The following is a 22,755-nucleotide window of genomic DNA, read 5'->3' on the forward strand; positions in this document are numbered from 1 at the left end:
CGGGGGCGGCCACTTCGGGCGGAGCGCCGCTCGGCCCCGCGGGATGGCCGCCGCGACGGTGGCGGCGGCGCTGGGGCTGGGCGGGGGGCTCGTCCTGGCCGCCTGGCGCTGGCTGCGGGGCGAGGCCCGGGCCGCGGCCGGGGCCGGGGCCGGGGCCTCCATGCGGGGCAAGACGGTGATCATCACGGGCGCCAACAGCGGGCTGGGCCGGGCGGCGGCGGCCGAGCTGCTGCGGATGCGGGCCCGCGTCATCATGGGCTGCCGCGACCGGGCGCGGGCCGAGCGGGCGGCCCGCGAGATCCGGGCCGAGCTGGGCGAGCGGGCCGAGGGCGAGGGCGGCGGCGAGCTGGTGGTCCGCGAGCTGGACCTGGCCTCGCTCCGCTCCGTCCGCGCCTTCTGCCACCGCGTCCTCCAGGTACGGCGGCGGGGCGCGGGGCCCGCGGGGCCTGCCGGGGCCCGCCGGGACGCCGGCAGGGACCGGGCAGCCTTAGCCTGTCCCCGGGAGGGGACGCGGGGTGCCTGAGGCGGTGGGCGGGTGCTAACGGGGCGGCGGCGTCCTCGGGGCTCCGCGTTCGCGGGGCTTGTGCCTGCTGCTGCCGTCCGGTTTGGGGGTACGGGATGGTGCCGAGCTCCCCGCGGGGTTCGGGATGGAGGGTGGGAGTAAGTTGGCCACGATTTTAAATTGGCACCTCGAAGCGTGAGCGTCGTACTAGCTTGGGCTGTTACAGTAGTCCCAACTGTTATAGTACCGCTCTATTCTGAAAAGGAAGCACTTGTTCCTGTGTGACATCAGTTGTTTGCTTTCCTTTCCCTCTCTTTGACTCTACAGTAACCTGCCTTTGTTACTTTAAATTAGTGTTAGAGCTCAGCCTTGTCTCCAAAGGCATGAAAGTTGACATGAGTGTGCTGCTCACAGCTCCAGCCACCCTTCTGCCACCTCCTCAGCCTGTTCACTCCCGCCCCCCGCCTTTTTAAATTTCTTGGCCGCTGCTAGCTGAGTTTAGTGGACAGACATCTTTAAAGTTTCTGCAGATTTCCTGAAAACCCGAGTTTAAGGAGAACGAGGGCGTCCAGTTGATTTGCCTGACAGAAATGCCACTAGATGAGTTCAGCTGCGTTATTAGACACCGGCGAGCGGAGGGAGGCACCGTTGGAGGCGTTATTCCATTCCCATGAACACCGTCAGTTGGGACTCTCATCTTGCCACTCAAGCCATGAGTGGGCTTGGAAGTCATGGGAAGCCAGGCTTAATAAGTTCTGCTGCTGCTCAGAGCAGAGCTCGTGAAGTACTTGAAAGATGCTCAGATGCTGTTGTGAGAGGGGGAAAAAAACAGAGAAGGACTTTAGCGCGTTAATTCTCAGATAGCTTTTCTAAAACTTAAACGTTTGGAATAAGTCAAGTCCTGAGTTCTCTAGTGGGGCTCTCTGTAGTTACGTACATTCATACATACAAATCCAGTGGTAAGGTCTAAGCTTGCTTCAGTGTTTTGGGAAAATATACGTATACAAAATGATATGCAGAGTAAACACCAGAAAAGAAACATACTGCCTAAATTTTTAAAATTATAGCTTTTATAGTACAAAATATCCCCAAACGTAAATTTATTAGCCTCTCTTTATTGGTAAATCCAGTACAAATGACTTTAAGCGTGAAGAGGGTGGAGAAAAAGAGTGTGTATATCTGCAGAGTGCTGCTGACACCTGCGTTCTAACTTCCATTTTCAAAATAATTCTAAAAGCAGCTGAATGACAAGGGATGTGAGTTCAAGTAGTACTTTCAAAAGCTGTTCCATCCACATTCATGTTGTCTTCTCTAACCTGTGACTTCTTTTTTGGAGCCATTTGTTTGGGGTGTTTTTTGTGTGTTTTATTTGAGATGAAAACTTAAGTATCGGCAGGATGGGGAAACAATGCACTCCCACCGCCTAACTCCGTTTATGGGATTTTTCATTTCCAGAACTGCAAGGGATTACATCTTTCACTCCTTAGCCTCACTGCAAAAAGTAAAAGATTTAGAGATGTTGGAGGGCTCCATGGAAAAATGGAAGTGAGCTCAGAAGCTGCGAAGAATAGCATTGCCTGTCAAAACAATTTTTGTGCTTTCTGTTGCATTTGGTCATAGCTGCCTGCTTGGCACTGATTGCATTACTCTAGATTATTGTTCTATATAGGAGTCTCAAAAAAATAGCACAAGTAGAGGTCTTGCTTCTTGAAGTGTTAAGTCTTGCAAAATAAATCCTCCAGTCAGATGCTACAGAAAGCTTCTAAAGTAATGTTTTTCTCTAGAGAAGAAACGAGTACCACTGCAGTGAGCAGTACTTCTTCAGTCCTGTCCTTGTTCAGTGATAGTAACCATTATGTTCCTTTGGGTGAAGAGGAGAAGTGAGTTTGATGCTCTTTGGATCATGCCTCAGGGACCCAATTATATGACACGCTGAGCAACCTCAAGTCTCATGGAAATCAGTCTGAGGTTGAAGTACTTGATGTTTTGTGTGATTGGATGCCAGCATCATTAAGTGAATGCCAAGTGCAGATTTGGGGTTTGCTCTCTTTGTATCTTTGCTGCTAGTGGCAGTCAAATAAAAGGCAAATAGTATAAAATTAATGTTGAGGTTCTCTTATTTTTATCATCAAAATGACCCCAAATGATCTCAGCTTGCCTTACAGTCCGTGCATGGGGTTTAAAGAATTAGCAGCAAAGAAAACTCATGCTGCTTTTTCTATAGAGTAAATAATTTTGCTTCTGATTCTTGCAAGCATAAATTTCCTATGATCCTTTCACAGTCTTTTGTCAGAGGTGGGTGAAAGTGCTGAATTCAGAGCTTATTTAGGCAGCTTACTTTAATGTGTATTTTTTGAAAAAGTTACTGGTTTGGGTGAATTGGAGAGCTCTTAGTTTTTGAGTGGGTGCTGAAACATGAACTATATGATGTATTATACGTACGTTTAAACTGTCCATACCACTCTGTTAATGAACTATGTTTCCTGATTCTGTAACATACCTCCTTGAGTCTCTGTTTTCTCCTGACCTGAACCGGAATACTGATCCATCATCAATAGCACGTCCTGAACACGTCATAAAAATTTCAAGCCATGGTCCTGTAGACATGCCTAAGTTCTTGAGTGCACATATTAGACCCCAATTGTTGTATGAAGCCTGCTCAATTTAGGATCATGACTGTTACTTTTCTATAATGAATTCTGCTCTATAGTTGTCACCAAGCTGCACAATGAAGTGTAGCGATTTTAAAACAAAATGGTGTTTAAAATCAAGAGAACATTGTTTTGCAAAGTTTTCATGACATCTCCCCAGTGAGATAATGGGTCTACAGTTTGACACTTTTTCTTCTACCATGAGGTTAGTTCTGTAAGCTAGCTCTTTTTGTTCCATGTTTGCACATCTTTTGCACGGTAGAGCCCTTGCCTATGGGTGAGTTTTGCCATAAATTAACGTGTCTGCTTTTGCAGTGTAATAAAGAGGTTACTTTTTAGAGGAAAACAAAACTCATCACAAAGGTAAATTATCACTGAATTGCTATAGAAGAAGCTGCTCCTGGAGAAGCAGATGATAATGTTCTCTGCCTGCCTTAAAAGTAGATACAGACCTACTCTCGTGTACCTGCATCCTACTGGGGTCAGGTACTAAGTTTAGTGGTAGATCAACTTAACATGTTTTTTTCAGCAATGCTTTAAGAGAATATCAGGAAGTTAGAGTTCAGAAGACTAGGAATGAAATTATTTTTAACAAGGGCCAATGAGAAATATTAAGCATAATAGTATGTTTTGTATGACAATGATAAAACTGAATGATTTTTTTCTTTCCTGTTTAAAGGAAGAGCCAAGGCTGGATGTTCTGATAAATAATGCAGGCATATTCCAGTGTCCATACATGAAGACAGAGGATGGTTTTGAGATGCAATTTGGTGTAAACCACTTGGGTCACTTCTTGCTCACCAACCTTCTCCTGGGCCTCCTCAAAAATTCTGCTCCCAGCAGGATTGTGGTAGTATCCTCAAAGCTTTACAAATATGGAGAGATCAACTTTGAAGACTTGAACAGTGAAATAAGTTACAATAAAAGCTTTTGTTACAGTCGGAGTAAACTGGCTAACATATTATTTGCAAGGGAGCTAGCCCGTCGATTAGAAGGGACAGGAGTCACTGTCAATTCACTTCATCCTGGGATTGTCAGAACAAATCTAGGCAGATACGTGAATATTCCTTTGCTGGCAAAACCCCTATTCAACTTGGTGTCATGGGCTTTCTTCAAAACACCTCTGGAAGGAGCCCAGACTTCTATTTATTTGGCTTCTTCTCCTGATGTCGAAGGCGTGTCAGGAAAATATTTTGGGGACTGCAAAGAGGAGGAACTCCTGCCCAAAGCCATGGATGATTTGGTTGCAAGAAAGTTGTGGGATATCAGTGAAGTGATGGTTGGCTTATTGAAATAAGTGCCAGGGGCTATCTGCAAATAGAATGCAGATAACTATGCAAAACATATTTGCAACAGTATGATTCTCACTTTAAGTGCTGTGGGAATACAGATTACTCTGCTCAATAGGTATTAAATAGAGGAGTGATATATGCTGGAACTCTGTTTTGAAATAAAGGACAATCTTTATTTAATAGATGCAGGCATTCAAAACAAGTCTGAAATAGAGTTTGAGGGTGTGAATATAATTTCTGGTTAAATCTGCTTGGAAACTCATGTTTTACAAATAAAAATTGAACAACTGTGTTTTGCAATATATATGCATATTTGTCATGTTCCACTATTTGTAGTTGGGCTGGACAATGCAGGGTACTGATGGTGAAACACTTCTCCTGTAAAAAGGTTTTGAAAATAGATCCTAATAATAGTATTAGGATTGTTGTCTTTTTTTAAGCCATCACAATGAAAAATGGAATAAACAGTTTTACCGATATCTTACACTGTAATGATTTAGGCCTCTGAGTGCTGTTCAAAGACTTGTTGTCAGCCCCATGGTTCAGTGAACAAAACTGTTGAGCCATATACAGTTTAGCTGTGAAGCACAAAGTCAACTTTTTTGAGTGATGTTGCTGCTATTCGATGAGTATATACACTTGGTTGTGCAAGCCGTATTTTTAATTTCATGTGTGCTGAACTTGCTATTTATTGATACGCAGACACCTTGGGTTTCATTAAAAACATAGTTGATGGATGTATTATGGTCTTGATAGGGCTTTGCATGTCACGAATTGTGTGCACACGAAGTTCATGAGACACTGCCCAGATTAGACTGAAGAGAATGCTTTTCAGCGTGTGTTTGGCTTGACTGATGGCACTTTAACTCAGTGATGAGATTAGATAAGTCTGTCTGATACAGCTTACTGAATATTCTTTAATAAAAATCTTTTTAAAAAAGACATAGTGTTCATTCTTTCGCTGTGGAAGATATATCGGAAACCAGTGGTCTTGACATGGTAGCCTTGTTTCAAAGCAGAAGATTCACCTGTATTGGTTTAGGGACCCTGTCACGTAGGGCTGGTAGGAATAAAATGGGCTCCAGATAACTACATGGGTATTATGTGAGATGTGCTGATTTATTCTTTTAATTCATATAACTAATGGGTTCATATTGACAATTATGACTTCTTGTTTTGCTCTACTGTAATAAAATATTCTAGCAGTTAAGATATATAGAATAAATATGGAAGAATGATTTAGAGTGATCTATCTTAAGAAATATTACTCAAGGGAAGGAGTATCAACAATAACTGATATATTCAGTAGAACCTTATTATCTACTTCTAAATAGGTATTAGTTCTGCACTTCAGGTAGCAACCAGCCAAATTTCTGAGCTTCTTTCTCTGACTGTTTAGTCAGACTCTCAGCATATTTTAACTTTTGCACAGTGGCGTGGACCTGATCTAAACTTGCCCTTCACCAGCAAGATTGTGTTCTGGGTGAGTGACTTGGGTGGGGACGGAAGGTGGCATTCCAGAAAATCACAAGGCAAGCTACGAAACAGAACAGGTTTTTGAGATCTTGTAACATGTTGAGTTTTGCACTGCTCACTGTAAGGCAAGGTGTAGAGATGGGTGTGTTGTTAAAGCATACTCTGAGCATTGAACAAAAGTTCTCTAAGTAAAGCCAGAGGGAGGAGCGTAACATGCTAAGAGAAGTTCTGCTTTGATCTTCAGTGTTGGTTTCACATTCTCATTCCAAATACTTGCAAATAGCTGCACGCAGCACCTTTAAACAGCTAGCTAAAGAATTAAAAGTTCATTAACTTCTCTGTAAAGAGAGAGAGAAGCTGAACCAAACTCGGGTTTGTGTTTTCAATACTGCTGTAGCAATACTAAAGGAACACTATTGTTTCACTGCTGAAACACGTGTATACCTGTTGCAAGGAAAGCCATGGATGCAAAGGTGGAGAATGGAGATGGCTAGTCTGAAAATACTGTAGTAAAGAACTGCACTGAAACTGGCCAAAGAGCAGAGTAATATATAATTTTTCAGACTGAATGACCAACATAGGGTGTGCACTTGCCTTCAAAACAGCAAAGGTGGATTTGTACTGAAATAAGAGGTGTGGAAGAAGTCCCAGTCGTGGTATGGCTGCATAACATGTAATGCTTCATACATCTACCAGGTGCTTGGTTTTATTTTCTTTTGAAACATCGTGGAAATAAGAGCCATTGTCAGAAAGGGATTACATTCCCGCAATCATAACTAAATTGCAGGCCTCGTTACAGAGTAGGAGAGTGATCACATGATACCCTTAATGGAATATTAATGAATTAATATTGCCTGAAAACAATTTGAAAGGGTGGATTGTTAGGAACTTACCGAAAGGTAAGCTTTTTTCAATGTCTGAAATAAGTAAAATTTGTCACTTTTGAGGCTGAATGTAATTTAGCCTCTGTGGACCAGAAAGCTTTGATTACTCTCTTGAGACTGCTGTTAATGTTTGTTTATGTGATGCTTTTGTTATTCTAGTAGCATCTAGGAACTGGAGACCTCATAGGTCAACCAGTCTTGCAAAATGTAAGTGCAAAACCAAAGAGCCCTTATTTTAAGAAGCAGTAATGCTGACTCAGTCTAGGTTAGAACCATGCATTTTGGCTAAGGAAGTATCTCTACTCAACTCTACTCTACTCTGCAGTATCTCAGTAAGCTCAGATTATATGTGTATGTTTTGAGGACTGCCTGCTGAATGTCACTTCTTGGAGCTGGTAGAGGATGCTCATAAGAGGAGACCAGCACCTTCACACTTTACCCCAGTGTAACAGTGTCTCCAGAAAGATGTGGCAAGCTCTGTATATTACTACTGTATAAACATTTTATATCAAGAGCATGCAGCCAAAACCGGGATCGATTCCAGATGCCTCCTTCCACCATCACCACCATATGACCACCACCACCCTCAAATTAAACTTATTTCCCATGAAGAATTAAACTTTTTAAAAATGAGGGTGAAAGAGGCAGTGACCAGGGATAGCATGTAAAGCCTGTGGAAATGCAGCTTTCATTGGCAGGTACAGACACTGATCACATTGCTGGCAAGTACATTACAGATATGCAAGGAAGCCACAGCTGAGGTTAAGATCTTGTCGAAGTCTGTCATAAACATAAACGTTACGAGGCAACTCCGTCCAAAGCCAAAATGTATTTTCAGCTATCTTACATAAATTGTTAGAATTTCAGCGTTTGATTTTGGGCCCACCAGCAGCGTTGGGCCAGCGCTCAGCACCTGTGCCCGGGGGATTTAAAAACTGGCCGGGATGTGGACAGGGCACAGTGAACCGTGAGAATGTAGCCCCTGCCCTTTTGCTTTTCATGGGGGAAATGCCTCTGCCCTGCCATAGCCGAGAGGCGGAGGGCCACCGCAGCAATTAACTTTGGCTATTTGCAAACTTTCTCTGCTGGAGCCTTCGGCCAGTCTCAGCAATGAGTGAAAAAGCTTCTAAGTGGTCCCATCTCTCAATGATCGCATTTTGTATGGCAACAACATCGCAGACTAACTGTACTCTAAAAGGGTTATTTTAAAATTGGTGCATGAGAGTGTGTGTGTGCAGAGGTGTGTGCAGACGGAATTTAATCCCTCATTTTAAAAGACGGACAGGAAGAGCTGTCAACGATGTGCGGAGGAGCTGAGGGGAGAGGAGAGCGGGTTCTGAGCACGGGAGTGTCACCGGCCGCCTGGGCTGCTTTGGTACGTGATGAGACATTGGGCTTGGGGCAGATCTGTTGGGCTTGAGCTCAGCGTTGAGCTCAGTTGCTTAAAGTTGCATCCAGGTAGACATACCCACCGCCTGCTTTTGCAGCTGGAGAGCACACAGGCACAGCCGAGGGGAGGAAACCTCTCCGTGTAATGGTCGAGAGAAACAGGCTTCAAGTGTCTTAAGGGGAGTATTTTTTAACTGCTTCAGTACAATTTATACATCTTTGGCTATGGTGCTTTTCAAAGTGCCCTGTAACCAACTTCCCTCACGGATAGACCCAAGAGTTTAAGAAAGTAATAATTTCCTTTTTTTTAAATTTATTTCTTTCTTTTGATTCTCAGTCCCAGGCCCTAGCTATAAGCCAGTCCTCCCTGCACACATGTAGCTATTATAGCTGAGGTTTCTGCAAGTGAACTAAATTGCAGTTGCATGTATTTATTTTATATGCCCCATCTGTTTCAGTCAAGGGAGACCTATGTACTTTTTAAAAAAAATACTCTGAATCTGTCACCAATTTACCTTCCTTACCTTGCCACAAAGGCCAACATCTATCCCCAGGCAAAGGGACAACGCTGCTCTTTCAGTTACTACAGTCAACGCAGCAGGCAAGCTTATAAACCCAGCGGGGGTTCTCCAGTAAAAATTCTCCATCTTAATGAGATAAATGATCAGTTTTTCCATGATGCAATAAAACCAGAAATATTTAAACTCTCCTCTCTTTCTTCAGTGGTTGCCTGGTTTGCCTAAGCTTCCTACTAAGTGAATGCTTCACAGGCTTCAAAGCCTGAGCCCTGTGAATGTGCAGTGTGATTATGCTTTTGCTGAAAAATGTGGATAATTCCCACTTCAAGCAGACTTAATTTCTTTCCACCTAAGGCTATAAAGAAAATAAACAACTTGCAAGAGTCATACAAATAATTTTAAAATGGGAGGCCTGTTCCCTTTTTCACATAACTTTTTCCAAACTAATCACTTAGAGAGTAATTGACTTGCAAAATGATCCGGGAGGCCTCCACAGTTGAATTGCTATTTTTGATCTGTCCCAGAACGGTGCTGCTATTTCTCATAACAGAAAATGACGACCTCCCTCTAGACTTTTTACTTAGCGCTTTAGCTACCACTAGCAGCCTCACACCTGTCGTGACTGGATTCGGATCAGAGAAATTAATTTGAATATTTAATTAATTCCAAATGTCCTATGTAACATGGAGAAAGGAGTGCTTTCCTAATTGCTCTTTGGGGGGAAGGCTGGCAGACTGACCTCCTAACAAGGTTGATAGCCCTTTCTTTCTACATTTAAGAATGATCACTTCTTTTCAGGTAATTTGAAAGAAACTTAATCTGGTTAGGGAAAGGAACAAATGGCTTATTTGTTGTGAAAGATTCAGGAGGGTGTAACATGCTTGAAATCTATAATAATCACTTTAGCAAGGTACTGAGCATTTCTCACTATCTGCTTCATGGCCAAAGCAAGCAGTCTGAAATCGTGGTTCCACTAAAAGCGTTGGGAGTCAGACACCGAAATATTTTTGCTGATCTTGATCTCCTGGCTTTAGGTTTGGGCAGTAGGACTATTACAGCCAGTTGGATGATGATTCTTTCAGGCTTGATGAATAAGGCTTTATGCAGTTCTGTGTATGTGTGGCATTTTTAAAAACATACGTCACAAGTTACGGGGGTGGGGTGGTAGTGGTGTTATGTGTATATTAAATATCCTGCAACATTCTTCAGAAATGTGTGTGTTTTTTCCCCAAAGAAATGTCAGCCCATCTCTGCAGTCGTTGAGATGTTTCTCAGTTTGCCACCTGGACTGCAGTTCCGTGATGAGTGATGTTATTTCAGTTTATCTAAGTCCTTTTGCAACCTTCCCCAACAGTAGGTCAGTGTCCTGGGTCCTCCGAAGTCATTGCATGACCATCCACTCTCCAAATCCCATCTGCCCTTGAGACAAGCAATGTCAGGGTCTTTCTAGGTGCTTCAAGAAAGGGGTCACGAGCAGGATCTGCAGAAAGACAAGTGACACACCTGGAGGCACAGAACCTGCATGCACTACAACAAGGAGATTTGGTATCATTTTATATACACATTTACAGACAGGAACACCTTCTCCACTGTATATGGATAGGTATTTTAGACTTCACCCTGCCCCGAAGGCCTGCATATACAGTACTGTATATGTAGCCCATGTATAAAACATAGCAGATTGAAAAGTGCTTCAGTACCAGCCATTTGCTATTCTGAAGGGGCCGAGATCCTACAGGTCCAGCTGAAGTCACTGGTAGTTCTAGTTGCTTGACACTTCACCTGGCTTTGAAAATACTTGGGAGGAGGAAGAGACCAGAGCATCATTTTCCTTATATTCAGTCTGCCCTCCTGCAAATCTTCAGAGGTCTAAATGTGTCTCAGACGCATCTCTGCAGATACTGAAAAAAATTGTAAGCCTGCTTTATGGAGGTATTTGTCCATAAAATTTTGCTGTAAGTAAGTGGAAAATTTCAAAAATCATAATTTCTCATTTTATACAGTAGCCAGATAATATTATGAACTAATTGTATCACAAGCACAGCTAAGACTGGGGTCCTGGGACAGTATAACAGAATAAGACATAATGAGCTGTCATCTGTAGATGCAAGAGAAGCAACCTGAAAACTCAAAAGGAATAATTAAAACTCTTCAATGGCAGTTATTTTGTTTCTGTTTCTGAGGGGTTTTGTTTGTTTGTTTCATTCTTGATACTTGCTTTTTTTTTTTAAAAAAAAGGGTTAAAACTGCAGAAAATGTGAAAACAAAAATGTTTCAACAAAGCGGCACAGTTCTTCACTGTGGAAAACCCATAAAATGACAGGAAATGGCTTAATGTGGTAGGTGTTCATTTTTAAGGGTTCTGTTGACAGAAGTTGATGAGTGAAAATATTGTATTTCATTTTTGCCTTTTGTGCAGTAAATAGCATGGAATTTTGATGCTGCCTAGAGGGACGGCTTTGTACTGTGGTGGTCTAAACTGGGATTTTTCATTAATGTAACCAATCAGAGTAGGTGGGGGTTTTTTTCTGGTTTTGTGTTGGTTTTTTTTTTTAAAAAAAGCTGAAGTCAAAGAGAAGACCAAGAAAAAGCACCACGAAGTTTATCTTTTACTCATCTGGAAGAGTTTATTTTAAACACGGAACATTGTTTGCTGCTGTGGAAATGAAAGTGAGAGAGTTGCAGCTTTCTTCTGATGCCATCTGGCAGATGATTTACTTGCGTATGGTATTCACTAATCCAAATAACCCTGTGTGTGGTAGCATTGTCTCTTTACTGATCATGCAGCTGAGTTGGCTGAACCTTAGATGGCTATCAACAGCACAGTACAATAGACTGTTTAAAATTAGAACAGAATTAAGGAAAGGGATATGCCAAATTCATCATGCCTTTACCTTCATTAAGCATTTTGCTTACCCTGCCTGAGATTGACGTTTCCTTTTCATTCTCTTCATGGTTTTATTCACTCCAGTCCTACTTGGGCTTTAGCCCATTGAATTCAACACTTACATGTAGTCTCAAAGCTCAGATGGGACCAGAGCACTGGGCATCCATCCCTAGGTTAAAATCCTTGCCCTGATGATAACTGTGTTTGCTCCTGCAAGGTCCCTTCCCAACCTCACGAAACTTGTATTCCTGTTGGGAGGTAAGGCTGCTTCAGCAGGACAGCTGTATGCTGTAACCAGTAGCTTTGTGGTTAAGGAACTCTCCCAGTTCCTAACCTGAGCCAAAGTTGTCTCCAGATCAGGATATTCCCATTTATCAGGCAAAAGATCTAGCTACTACATTATTATATTTATGTTAGGCTGCCTCCTCTTGCTGTAATGTGAAAGAAAGAGCCTTGAGTGCTTATTTTGGGAAGCAAAATAATTAGAGGATTATGCCTTGAGGAGCAAATCCCAATCTATGAGTAGATGGAGTCATTCACTCATATCTTTGTATTTAAATTCTAGAGAGGGGTTGGTATTCTGATGCTCTTCTATGCTCAAGACAGTGTAATGGTTCCCTTCTCAACGTGTGGGCTTTTTGAGTGATTTTTCCACAGTGCCTAACTCTGTGTGCCTAATAGGTCTGTTATTTTGGCTTCAAATTCCACTCTGAGGTCTAAAGATCTAAAATTTGAGTATTGACTGTGCCTTATTTGTAGCCACTTCTGGTTTTTAATTGGATCTGGCCTTGATAGGTCACTTCAAAAACTTAATGCTTCAAAAAGTTCAATTTGGAATTGTCCTTTTTGGAAGCTGGCTTTTTGATTTTAAGGACAGTTGAACAGTTTTGAAAGTGCTGATTTTCTTCAGAGATAGGTCAATATAATTCATATGTGAAATTAAAATATATACAGTGTGGATAATTTTGTAGCAGAGATTGGGAAGGAATTGCGAGCTCAGCTCTTTTCCTGCAGAGCAGCTGACACTTTGAACTCACGGGCTGCATCTGTATTACTAAGCATTTAATGCCAGGACCTGTTTTCTAAACCACAGGCTGAATGGGATAGTGGGGCAATATTCATGTTACCATATCCTATTCTATCCCAGAAGAGGCATGGGTACATCCAAACTGCTTGCTAGAAGTGTCCTTGGCTCATGCTGACTCCTGAATGATGCAAAGAGTTGTTTCGAAAAGCATTAGTTGGCCAGAGCCAAAACTGTGCCAAGAACTGCCCTAACTATTAAACGGCGCAGATGATCGAATTTCAGTGCCTGGGCTGGCGCCCTGTCACTCCTTAATTAAGTGGAATAAGCGCAGACAAAAAATGCCCCCTTCCTCCCTCAAGTGTTAACAGAATAGATGTGATTTTTCAATTTACTTCCATGACATTCAGAGACTGTTCTGGAAAACTGAAGCATATTTTCTTTTACTAATTTTATAGCACTAAAATTCCACTGACTTTGCTGCGATTTCTATTGACTGACCCTGTAAACACATGGTGAATTGGTATTGTTATTAATATCACCGTGTCATCAGCTTTATTCATTTCCAATTTTATAACTATAGTCTGATCTCTTGGAATTCTGTCCGCTAACATAGCACTGGACTATGGAAATCTTATTTTATCAAAATGTGTTATTCTTGGACTAGAATTCACAGTTACACAGTTGCACTTTATAGATCCATAGATTTTTTAAAGCCAGAAAAGACCCTTAGATTATTTAGTCTGACTTCCTGAATGACACAAGCCATTTAATTTAACCCAGTTAGCCTTGCATCAAGTCCAGCAATTTGTGTTTGGCTAAGGTTTATCTTCTAGAAAGACGTCCAGTCTAGATCTGAAGCCATCGATAGTTGGAGAATCCATCACTTCCTTTGGCAGTGCAGTCCAATGGTTATCACCCTCACTCTTAAAAATGTGTGTTTTGATTCTTGCCTGAATTTGTCTGGCTTTCACTTCTAGCTATCACCTCTCATTATGCCTTCCTTTGTGAGATGAGAGTGCTGCTGTTACTGCTCAGTATTTTCTCCCTGTGTTGATACTTGCACATTGTAATCACTGAAATCATCGCTAGATGTTTTTATTAAACTCAACAGACTGAACCCCTTTAATCTCTTACTGCAAGGCCCTTTTCCAAGGTTTCTGATAATTTCTGTGGTTCTCCTCCACATCCTATCCAATTTTTTACCTCTTCTGTGAAACGAGGAAGCAAGAACTGGATGTAATACTCCAGCATGAGTCCATTTGTAGGTAATCCTAGTATTTCTCAATGCTTTTCCTTTGTTGCTGTAAGGCAGTTGCTAATTTAAATGTGTCTGGGGCTGCTCCGTGGCACTGAGGCCAGCTGGAATATCACAGTCTGCATCTGTACTCTTCAATGCTCTTTATCTTCCACGACAGGGTGTCTGCATCCGAACTACTTTTCGGGACTGCTTCCCATCAATTCCTGACACTTCGGCTGTTGTTGGGAATTATCTGGAAAAATGCTGGCAGAGGCCAAAATCATGCCAAGGACGAAAATAACCACAAGGACTAATGCCTAGGAACATTTCCTGGCCCTTTTTAATTCAGTAGTGTAGTCTAAGAGTTCCTAGTTATGCTCAAAGCATCACTGAAAGTTTTAGCTTCAGTGAAAGTATTAAAAAAAGACATGTTTCTCTTATTTGCTTTAAGAACCTAAGAGTCAGGTATGTGGGCTCAGCTGGTCACCTTGGTTAGGTGAAGACATAGTCAAGTTAGAGATAAGCATCTCCTGATTTTCATTCACTCCATTTCTCTTAGATGCTTATTTTTGAACAGATTCTTTGTCTGGTAGGATTTCTCTCTCCCCACCTCACTACTGATGATAAAGGGTACTTGGAGGATTAAGAACCCGAGTCTAACTTTTCATGCCAAGACTTAGGTGGAATAACTCCTACTCTGCTTCACTTTTGTGCGATGACTCCTACTCCTATGGAGATGACTCCTATCCATGGCACTTACGCATCTAAATCACGGAAGTATTTTTTGTAAAAATATTATCCATAGATATAATATATTTGCATGGATATGATAAACAGTCTTTTAATTTTCTCTGACTTCTACTGTAGGAATTGAACATGAAATAAAACTACCTACCCTGAGTTTTCAAAATTTAAACACTGGTTTTGACCCTCCTTTTAATGTGCTTCCTATGATACAGCAACACAAGAAATAATCAACAGATCCTACATTTGCTGGTCCCAAGACTAACCTGTGTCTTCATGGTGTAGATGTTTTGCTGATCAAGACTCTTTGCTCCCACCTCCTTCCTCCCAGAAAACGTTATGAGGAGCACTGAGTAAGGAGGATTGTTTGTGCCCATGTCCTTAAACCTCAGATGGGATGGGTGTGTTAATTATTTTCTCTACCAATCTAAAACAATAAAAACACTTGAAATATGCTGAAGGGTTTCACCATTTTAGTAGTGTCAGTTCCCAACCTCAGAGCTCCAGGAATAGTTTCAAAAGATCCAGTTGTTCTGGTGTCTGAAATGGAAAAAACCTGCTACATCTCTTTTCTTACTTACGGGAGGTTAAGATCAGATGCAGCAAAATATTTTCAGTATACACCTAAGTCCATTTTCATTAGTAAACTCCTTGCCTATATGTTCAAGCATAGCTAGTTTGCTTTGTAGGGGTATTTGCATCAAAGGTGTATCTTGGACTTTTAATTTGTCACTGTTTTGTTTGTATTCAGTCATGCTAATTTGGAGGTGTTATACTAAAGGAGTATATTTAAAATGGTGCAGACCCCATGGCAACAGTACTAAGTGATGAGCAAAATCATAACTTTGTCTCACTGATTGTCCACCCTGGCTCATTTTCAGCATGTACCTTGAGTGTTTTGAATCTAAATTCTTCCTCCATGCTGTGAGGTGGGGTTAGCTGTCTCCAGACAGGATGGGTGAACAAGACTTGGAAGCTGACTAATGCAGTCTTCCAACATTATTCCAGCAAGTTGTGCATCCTTAAATGTTTCTGCTTGTTCCCATTCTGCATCTTAGAGTTTATAGCTACAGTTAATGCTGCAAAATCACACTGTCTACATCCAGTCTAGAGAGAGCTAGTCTGCACTATTTGGTTGAGACCAAGGCTGACCTTTTTACTCAACACTGTAGACATGCTTTTTGAAATACAGTTTGCATTAATGTCTTGTCAAATGGAGGCTGTAGACAACATAGAGGGCTTTCATTCGTGCATGCGTCTGGTTAAGTAAGAGCTATGGGTGGTTCTTGCAACTGATCTTCACCTTCTCCAAGGGACAGGTGCTTGTGAAGCAAGAAGCACTGAGCACAGAAGTTGTGAATATGAGACTCATATTCAGAGACTGTCACTGGTTTCAGCTGTAGACTGGGCTATGAATTGTGGTAGTTTGGGACCAAATTCCTGCTCTGTTCAGCTGTCCTTGATACAAGACAGTAACTCTTCAGGAAGAGCGGAAGGGATGGCAGGTATAATAACTGTTTCAGTCACCCGAGGTAGATCTACCAGCAAACATGAATAGGAGCCTTGAGTTTCTTCTCACTTATAAACCAGCTTTAATATTAACTTGTGTGAACATAGAAAAAGTGTAAATTGATATTCTTACCTCAAAAAGCACCTGTGTTCAGGAATAATTTGAAATGGTAGCTGATTTGGAGTGAGCCAGAGCAAAGCCTGTTGCAGACATACAGCGGGGATTCATTATTACTTTCATTAGGTTTTATTATCATCGCCTTCAGTGACACATACAGTGTTTCTTTCATCACCATGTAAGGGGGTTAAACATTACAACAGCAGTCTAATATTTCTCAGCACCTGCCCATCTGGCTAGCCTTTGTTCTCTAAAGTTTGTTCTGCCACTGTTGATTTTAGATTGGCACTTTTGCAGCTGATCAAAGTGGTGAGATTACTTAAAACAAGGACTTCCTGGGCAAATATATCACCGTTGGTCTAGTTTGGCTCTACAGAGCCCTGGCAATGAAAGGCCTTTGGGCAGACTGGGCTAGCAAAAATGAATGTGCATGCAGACATTTATGATGCCGCTCTGTTATTTTTAATGCACTGTACATTCAGCATTTTCTTCCCTTTATAGTGGAAGATCATTTAGATGTTTCTTTGAAGACTAATTTAGGAATGTTGGCAAAGGCCATTTAGTGTAACATGTGCAATTTATTATGTTAACAATGTCTGATGAAACAACAAATATGAATAATCCTGCCGAGTACAGAGAAAACAAATGCACTCTTTTTATGCTGTAGTTTGATCTGATCTTGGTAGTCTACAGTTAATATATTTTGAAACAAAATATGCATGGCAAACTGTTTTCATAAGACTCTAATAAAAGCCTTTCTCTTTCTAATTTTTAGTTTTTCCTCTCTCTCAATCTTCCCTTTGTTTTGTTCAAATAAAAAAAAATTAGAAAACATGTATTTTACCATCTGTAAAAAACCTAAATTCTCCTCAGCTGCTGCTGTTAAAATGCTGGAACTCCGTTCCAGTAGGTTCCTGTTCACCCTATGCACAGTAAATAATATAGCATGGAAAACAGTCCAAAATCCAATGTAACTTACAGAGATATTAATAAACTGTGCTTTCTTTTTTGGTAGGGAAACCGAGCAGCTAAGCAAGTTGGAGCTTCATTGCCTGAAGATGATGAAATAGCATAAAGCAGAGCACAGTCAATAGTCAGGCAGTTAATATAGTGAGAAATCCATTTACATTGTTGACTCAGTAATTTATTTGCTGTGCTATTGATTTGATCTCTGCCAAGAGAGAGCTAAGAGCTTGGTCACAGCTTTGTTGAATGCATTGTAACGGCTTGTGTAGAATGACTGGAAGAAAATGGTAATGGGCAGGTCATGGTTGGGCTGGTTTGGGAAAAGTCTGGGAATTTCTGACTGTAAAAGTCAGACTCCTCCTCTTTGTTCCTCAACTCCTCCAAATTGTGCCAGGCTTACTCCAATGGGTTGAATGTACTTCACTGATAGACCCCGTATGCCCATGTGGCATCCCACTAGGCAGGCCACTGTGTACCCTTAGAGCATCATAGATTCACTTCCATCTGCCTTAGAGAAATACTTTCTCAAGTTTCAGTCTTTCTGCTTAACACTTTCCGCTGCTCACTGGGGGAGATTCAGAAGTGTCAGTCCCATTGATTTTCCTTTTTTTGTTTGTTTGTTCTTAATTCTGTTAGATGAGTTTTTTAAAAAAATCCTCCTTCCTGATTGCTAACTACCAACAGGGTAGCTAGTGCCATTGCAGTGGAGGAAGTCAGCAAATGAACCCATATGTAAATGAATGGCATTAACCGTCAGATTAACTTCCTCAGCAGTGGGGAATACCGTACTTCATTAAAGTTCCACTCCTATTGTCAATTTGCATCTAATTTACAATTTTAGTCTAGGAAAGTATATCCCTGTTTTTTGTTAGCTAGATTAACTTTAAACACAGTACTTAAATTATGGTTTTTGGATCTTTCAGCAAGTCAAAGTGGCTGCCAGTTCTCTAGAAATGAGCAAACTGACTGTTTCTTATGAAACATACTGTTTGTTTGAAATTTGCACTGGGGCATGACCATGTGTTTGTACATATGCTTCAAGGATGGATCTGATCTCTGTTCATAAATTACAAAATTGCTTTTCATTACTCCCTATGAATTCATCCTGAGTTTGATGTCAGTTCAGGATCCAGTGAGACTTCAAGGAAGAAATGAAACAATTTCATATCTATTTGCCATGACTGCTGAACTCTTTGATAATCATAATCAGCCTCTGAAGGTAACCAGCAAAAAAACCCACCCTGTAGAGTTATCTGTGGGTTTTTTTGCCAAATGTGCTGCATAAAATAAATATGTTTTTATTTTTCTACACCCTTTTCACTGGTAAGAAATTTAGGTCTTCTGTTGCCTAGAAAACTTGATAAATGAACGGAGAGGCAATGAAATGAGGGCTTGAGGAATAACTGGAGGCTGGGAGGTTTTCAAAGTAAAGGATGTTAATCAGACTGCTTAAAATGTGTTGTTATCAAAGACTGAACAAATGAACATTTTGAGTAAAAGAAGTTTTTTGTTTAACTTCTTGTTAAACAAATATACTTAACTTATTTTCCAGTAAAGCGTCCTGTTTCTGATATTGCTAAAGTTTAGAGAGAGCAGAAAAAAAGAGTATGTTCAGACCTTTCTTTTACATTTTAAAAAGGCAAGGAGAAGTTGAAAGTGTAATGTCCTGTATGCCTTGAAGGGTTAATTATACATTTTGTGTAAAATACATTGGCAAACAGAAATACATGTGACAGAGGCCAGATACCACTGGTGCCTTCACATCTTAGAAGACATTGCTCTATTTGCAAGCTGATGTCTGGACTATTGCAGTGAAATACCCCCTTTGACTAAATTTACTGTGTGCACATTCTGACCATTCTAGCCCTGAGATCTGAAACCTACAGCTTCGGCAATGCTGCTAAACAAGACAGAACCCCCCCCCTATCTAGAGATTCAGGACAACAACCTTTTTCAGCAGGGTACTGACACACGTGTCTAAATTCCTCTGAAGTTGACCAAACACATAAGTGTTCATTGAATTAAGGCTCAGACTACTTGGGACAGAGTTAAGCTTATTTCAGATGAAAATTATCCTTTCATATATTTGTTATCACATAAGAATTTTGACTCAAATCAAGAGACAGTAGCTAACAAACATAAAACATTTTTCTTTTACAAAGGTTTGCTTCTCCTCTTCCTCAGAAAATAGATTTGCTTCCCCTGGAAAATGGAGACATCCAAATGGCAGCTCAGGAATGGCACTGCCATTTTAGCCCAGTTGTGCCAATAATTCTATCAATATTGTATTGCAACAGTGATGAAGAATCTCACATCTATAAGAGTGTGTAATATGTTACGTATAGGGTAGATGTGAGCAGAAGTAAAACCAAAGTGAACCGGCCAGTCCCTTTGAAATGTTCCTGGTACCTTCTTTCTGGTCACACTTGCTATTCTGGTTGAATATTTTCTTCAGTCAAATGTCATTTCTAGAACAGGTACTATAAAGTGTAGAATCTTTTCTTTTATGTATGATATTTGAAAAATTGCTCTTGCTTTCTCAGGCAAACTGCTGAAGCAGGTCAGAGTTTGTAGTTTTTCTGTCAGCACAAATTAATTTAAAGGCCTTCTGTATAATAATAATAGCTTTAAATTGTTTATAGGGTTGATTTTAATAAACACTGCATAGCATAGAGCAGTGCCCAGCATAACCAGTTGATTCAGTGCCAACACAATATCATCTTTCCTTGGTGCTCTGAAGAAATAGCACAAACAATGAAGATGTCTGAGGTATGTCACAATACCGTGATCAAAAGGAATGCATTATTTAAATATTATAATAAGGCTAGTGATGTCTTTTGAAATAGAATGATTTTAATTCAAAAACATCTGCTTGAAAGTCCAAAGAGATTAGAAATGTCCGTTTATGAAAACATACTAATTAAAGCCTCTAAATACTTAGAATAGTTCTATGCCTATGTAAGTTAGTCCAACTGATAGCAAAACTCGACATGTTTCATATTATTTCAACTTCTTTTATTTGAACAAGGGAATAGATAAACAAAAGGAAATGATCCTGTTGTTTTTAAAATTTTGTGAAAATATAACCCGAGCAGAGGTCAGCCTTCAAATGCATGGTCCATATGGCTTGGCTGACACAAGTAGCTGTAAGGATAACATCACTTTGTAGGAACAGTGGGACTCAGCTCTCTCCAGCTCTGTGCAGTAGCAGAGTGGAAAGAAAATGTAAACCGAACTGCTCCTTTATCCACCATTTTTGATGCCTCAGATATATTTGAGTCGGTGGAATCATAAACCACTGCAGCTTCTAGGTCTGTTAATAAAAATTCCAAAAAGAATTATCCTCTACTTCATATAAAACAATGGAGTAACTATTTTATGTTTGGCCTGCAAGTCATCAGATGTCATTATTATAAGCAGACTTCATAAGCAGCTATATTGTAGAGGAATGGAGAAACACTTGTGTTAATTGTGGTGTCATTATTTAGAAGAAACTGCTGTTTACTTTGGTGCTTTACACTTTTACTAGTCAAGTATAATTCAGCTACACTGGCTGAGCATAGACCTTCCCGCTAAGTAAGCCACATTGTGGAATATTGTTTTCCTTATTCATTAGAATACAGAAAGTTTAGCAGTGCATATGCAGTAATGTAATGTTTCCTTGAAACACTAGGAATATAATATATGTATATAAGTGAATGTCTGCCTATTTCAGATTTATTTAGTGTGAAACAAAAGGTGATCAAGGCAAGGTCACTGAGTGAGTGATTTGCCCTGATCCCACACATCCTATGGTCTGCATGCTGGGCACTGTGAAAAAATTAATACAACCTCACAAAGAAGTCATCAGGGCTGTATCTCAAGAGGTATTTGGGCATCAAACCTGTAGTTTAGCAAGTTAAGGTGTGTACATGTTGCAGCACTAGCTCACTCACACTTCCATTTCTGTCTTGGCCTGTTCAGTGTGTTGGCGTGCACTAACGCCAAGGATGCTGCTACAGACAGAGACCTGCCTAACTTGGAGCTGGTGGTTCCTTAAATTGCCTTTGATCCCTAACCAACTGTCTGGGCGCTCCACATTCAGGGCAAAGGCAAACAAGGGACATTAAATGAGTACTGTGCTGGTTTGGGCTGGGGTACAGTTAATTTTCTTCACAAGCAAGGGCTATGTTTTAGATTTGTGCTGGAAACAGTGTTGATAAAGCCAAGATGTTTTCGTTACTGCTGAGCAGGCTCACACAGAGCCAAGGCCTTTTCTGCTCCTCACCCCACCCCACCAGCGAGGAGCCTGGGGGGCACAAGGAGTTGGGAGGGGACACAGCTGGGACAGCTGACCCCAACTGACCCAAGGGATATTCCAGACCATACGACGTCATGTTCAGTATATAAAGCTGGGGGAAGAAGAAGGAAGGGGGGATGTTCGGAATGATGGTGTTTGTCTTCCCAAGTCACCGTTAGGCGTGTGGAGCCCTGCTTTCCTGGAGATGGCTGAACACCTGCCTGCCCATGGGAAGTGGTGAATGAATTCCTTGTTTGGCTTTGCTTGCGTGCGCAGCTTCTGCTTTACCTATTAAACTGTTTTTATCTCAACCCATGAGTGTTCTCACTTTTACACTTCCAGTTGTCTCCCCTATCCCAGCTGGAGGGACTGAGCAAGAGGCGGTATGGTGCTTAGTTGCCAGCTGGGGTTAAACCACAACAGTACCCAGAGGTGGATTAGAAATGCTTACAGGGCAGGCTTCTGTTCTTATTCGAGAGCCACTAACTGATCCTTGAGAGGTGGTAAGAAACTTGCTAAAGTTACCAGTATCTCTAATCATTCTTTGAGTACTTTCAGCTGTGATTTAACCTCACTTTTCCAGACGTTGCACTGACATCACACCAGGTAAGAGACCATTTGAGAAACTGCCCTTCTCACCTGCTAGACACTGTGCTGATGGGAACCGTGCTCTCCATGGTGGCCATGCGTCATTAGGAATGCATGGCTAGTCAGAGGAAAAGAGGCCATGCCAATCCTCTGGCACCGAAGGGTATACTTCTGGTTGACTTCACGCTAGATGTCCCCTCGACTGATTACCTGTAGCTAGCATGCATATTAGGGTGCTATTCAGCTGCATGGACAGACTCTCAGTGTTGCAAAGCTTTACTTTCAGATATGGCCCAGGCTACAAAAATCAGAAGACAAAAGTGATCTGTCCAGTCTCCCTGCACAATTGATAGAAAGACTTGAGCTTCAAAACTGAGATCCCAGAGCTCAGCAACCAGAGTAGAAAACCACCAGCAGTAGCCAGGAGGAAATGCTGAAGAGGCTGAGCTGACTTTCAGCTGTCCTGTGCAGAACTAAGTCCATCCCATATGCTGTTTTAATGATTATTAACTATTTCTTGGAGTTAGGTGTCTAAACCCAGGCAACCTTGGGTGTAAAAGCCTGAAAAGGATAACCCTTTATGATACCCAGATGGTTAGACAGTTCAGACTGAGGCTCTGCCTGTTTTGGAGATGAGATTTACAGGCAGATTTCCAGCTAGGTGAATGTTTAAACTAAATAGTGGTCA

The 22,755-nt window shown here is 41.3% G+C and overlaps 1 protein-coding gene across 1 annotated transcript; it reads left to right on the top strand.

Moving 5' to 3' along the window:
- Positions 1-5,387, top strand: RDH14 (retinol dehydrogenase 14). The gene is made up of 2 exons (XM_052809564.1): positions 1-415; positions 3,833-5,387. Exons 1-2 carry the CDS (start codon positions 44-46, stop codon positions 4,448-4,450), a joined length of 990 nt encoding a protein of 329 aa, XP_052665524.1. The 5' UTR covers positions 1-43; the 3' UTR covers positions 4,451-5,387.
- Positions 5,388-22,755: the final 17,368 nt, after the last annotated feature.

The sequence above is a fragment of the Harpia harpyja genome, chromosome 15 (genome assembly GCF_026419915.1).
Source record: "Harpia harpyja isolate bHarHar1 chromosome 15, bHarHar1 primary haplotype, whole genome shotgun sequence".
NCBI lineage: Eukaryota > Metazoa > Chordata > Aves > Accipitriformes > Accipitridae > Harpia > Harpia harpyja.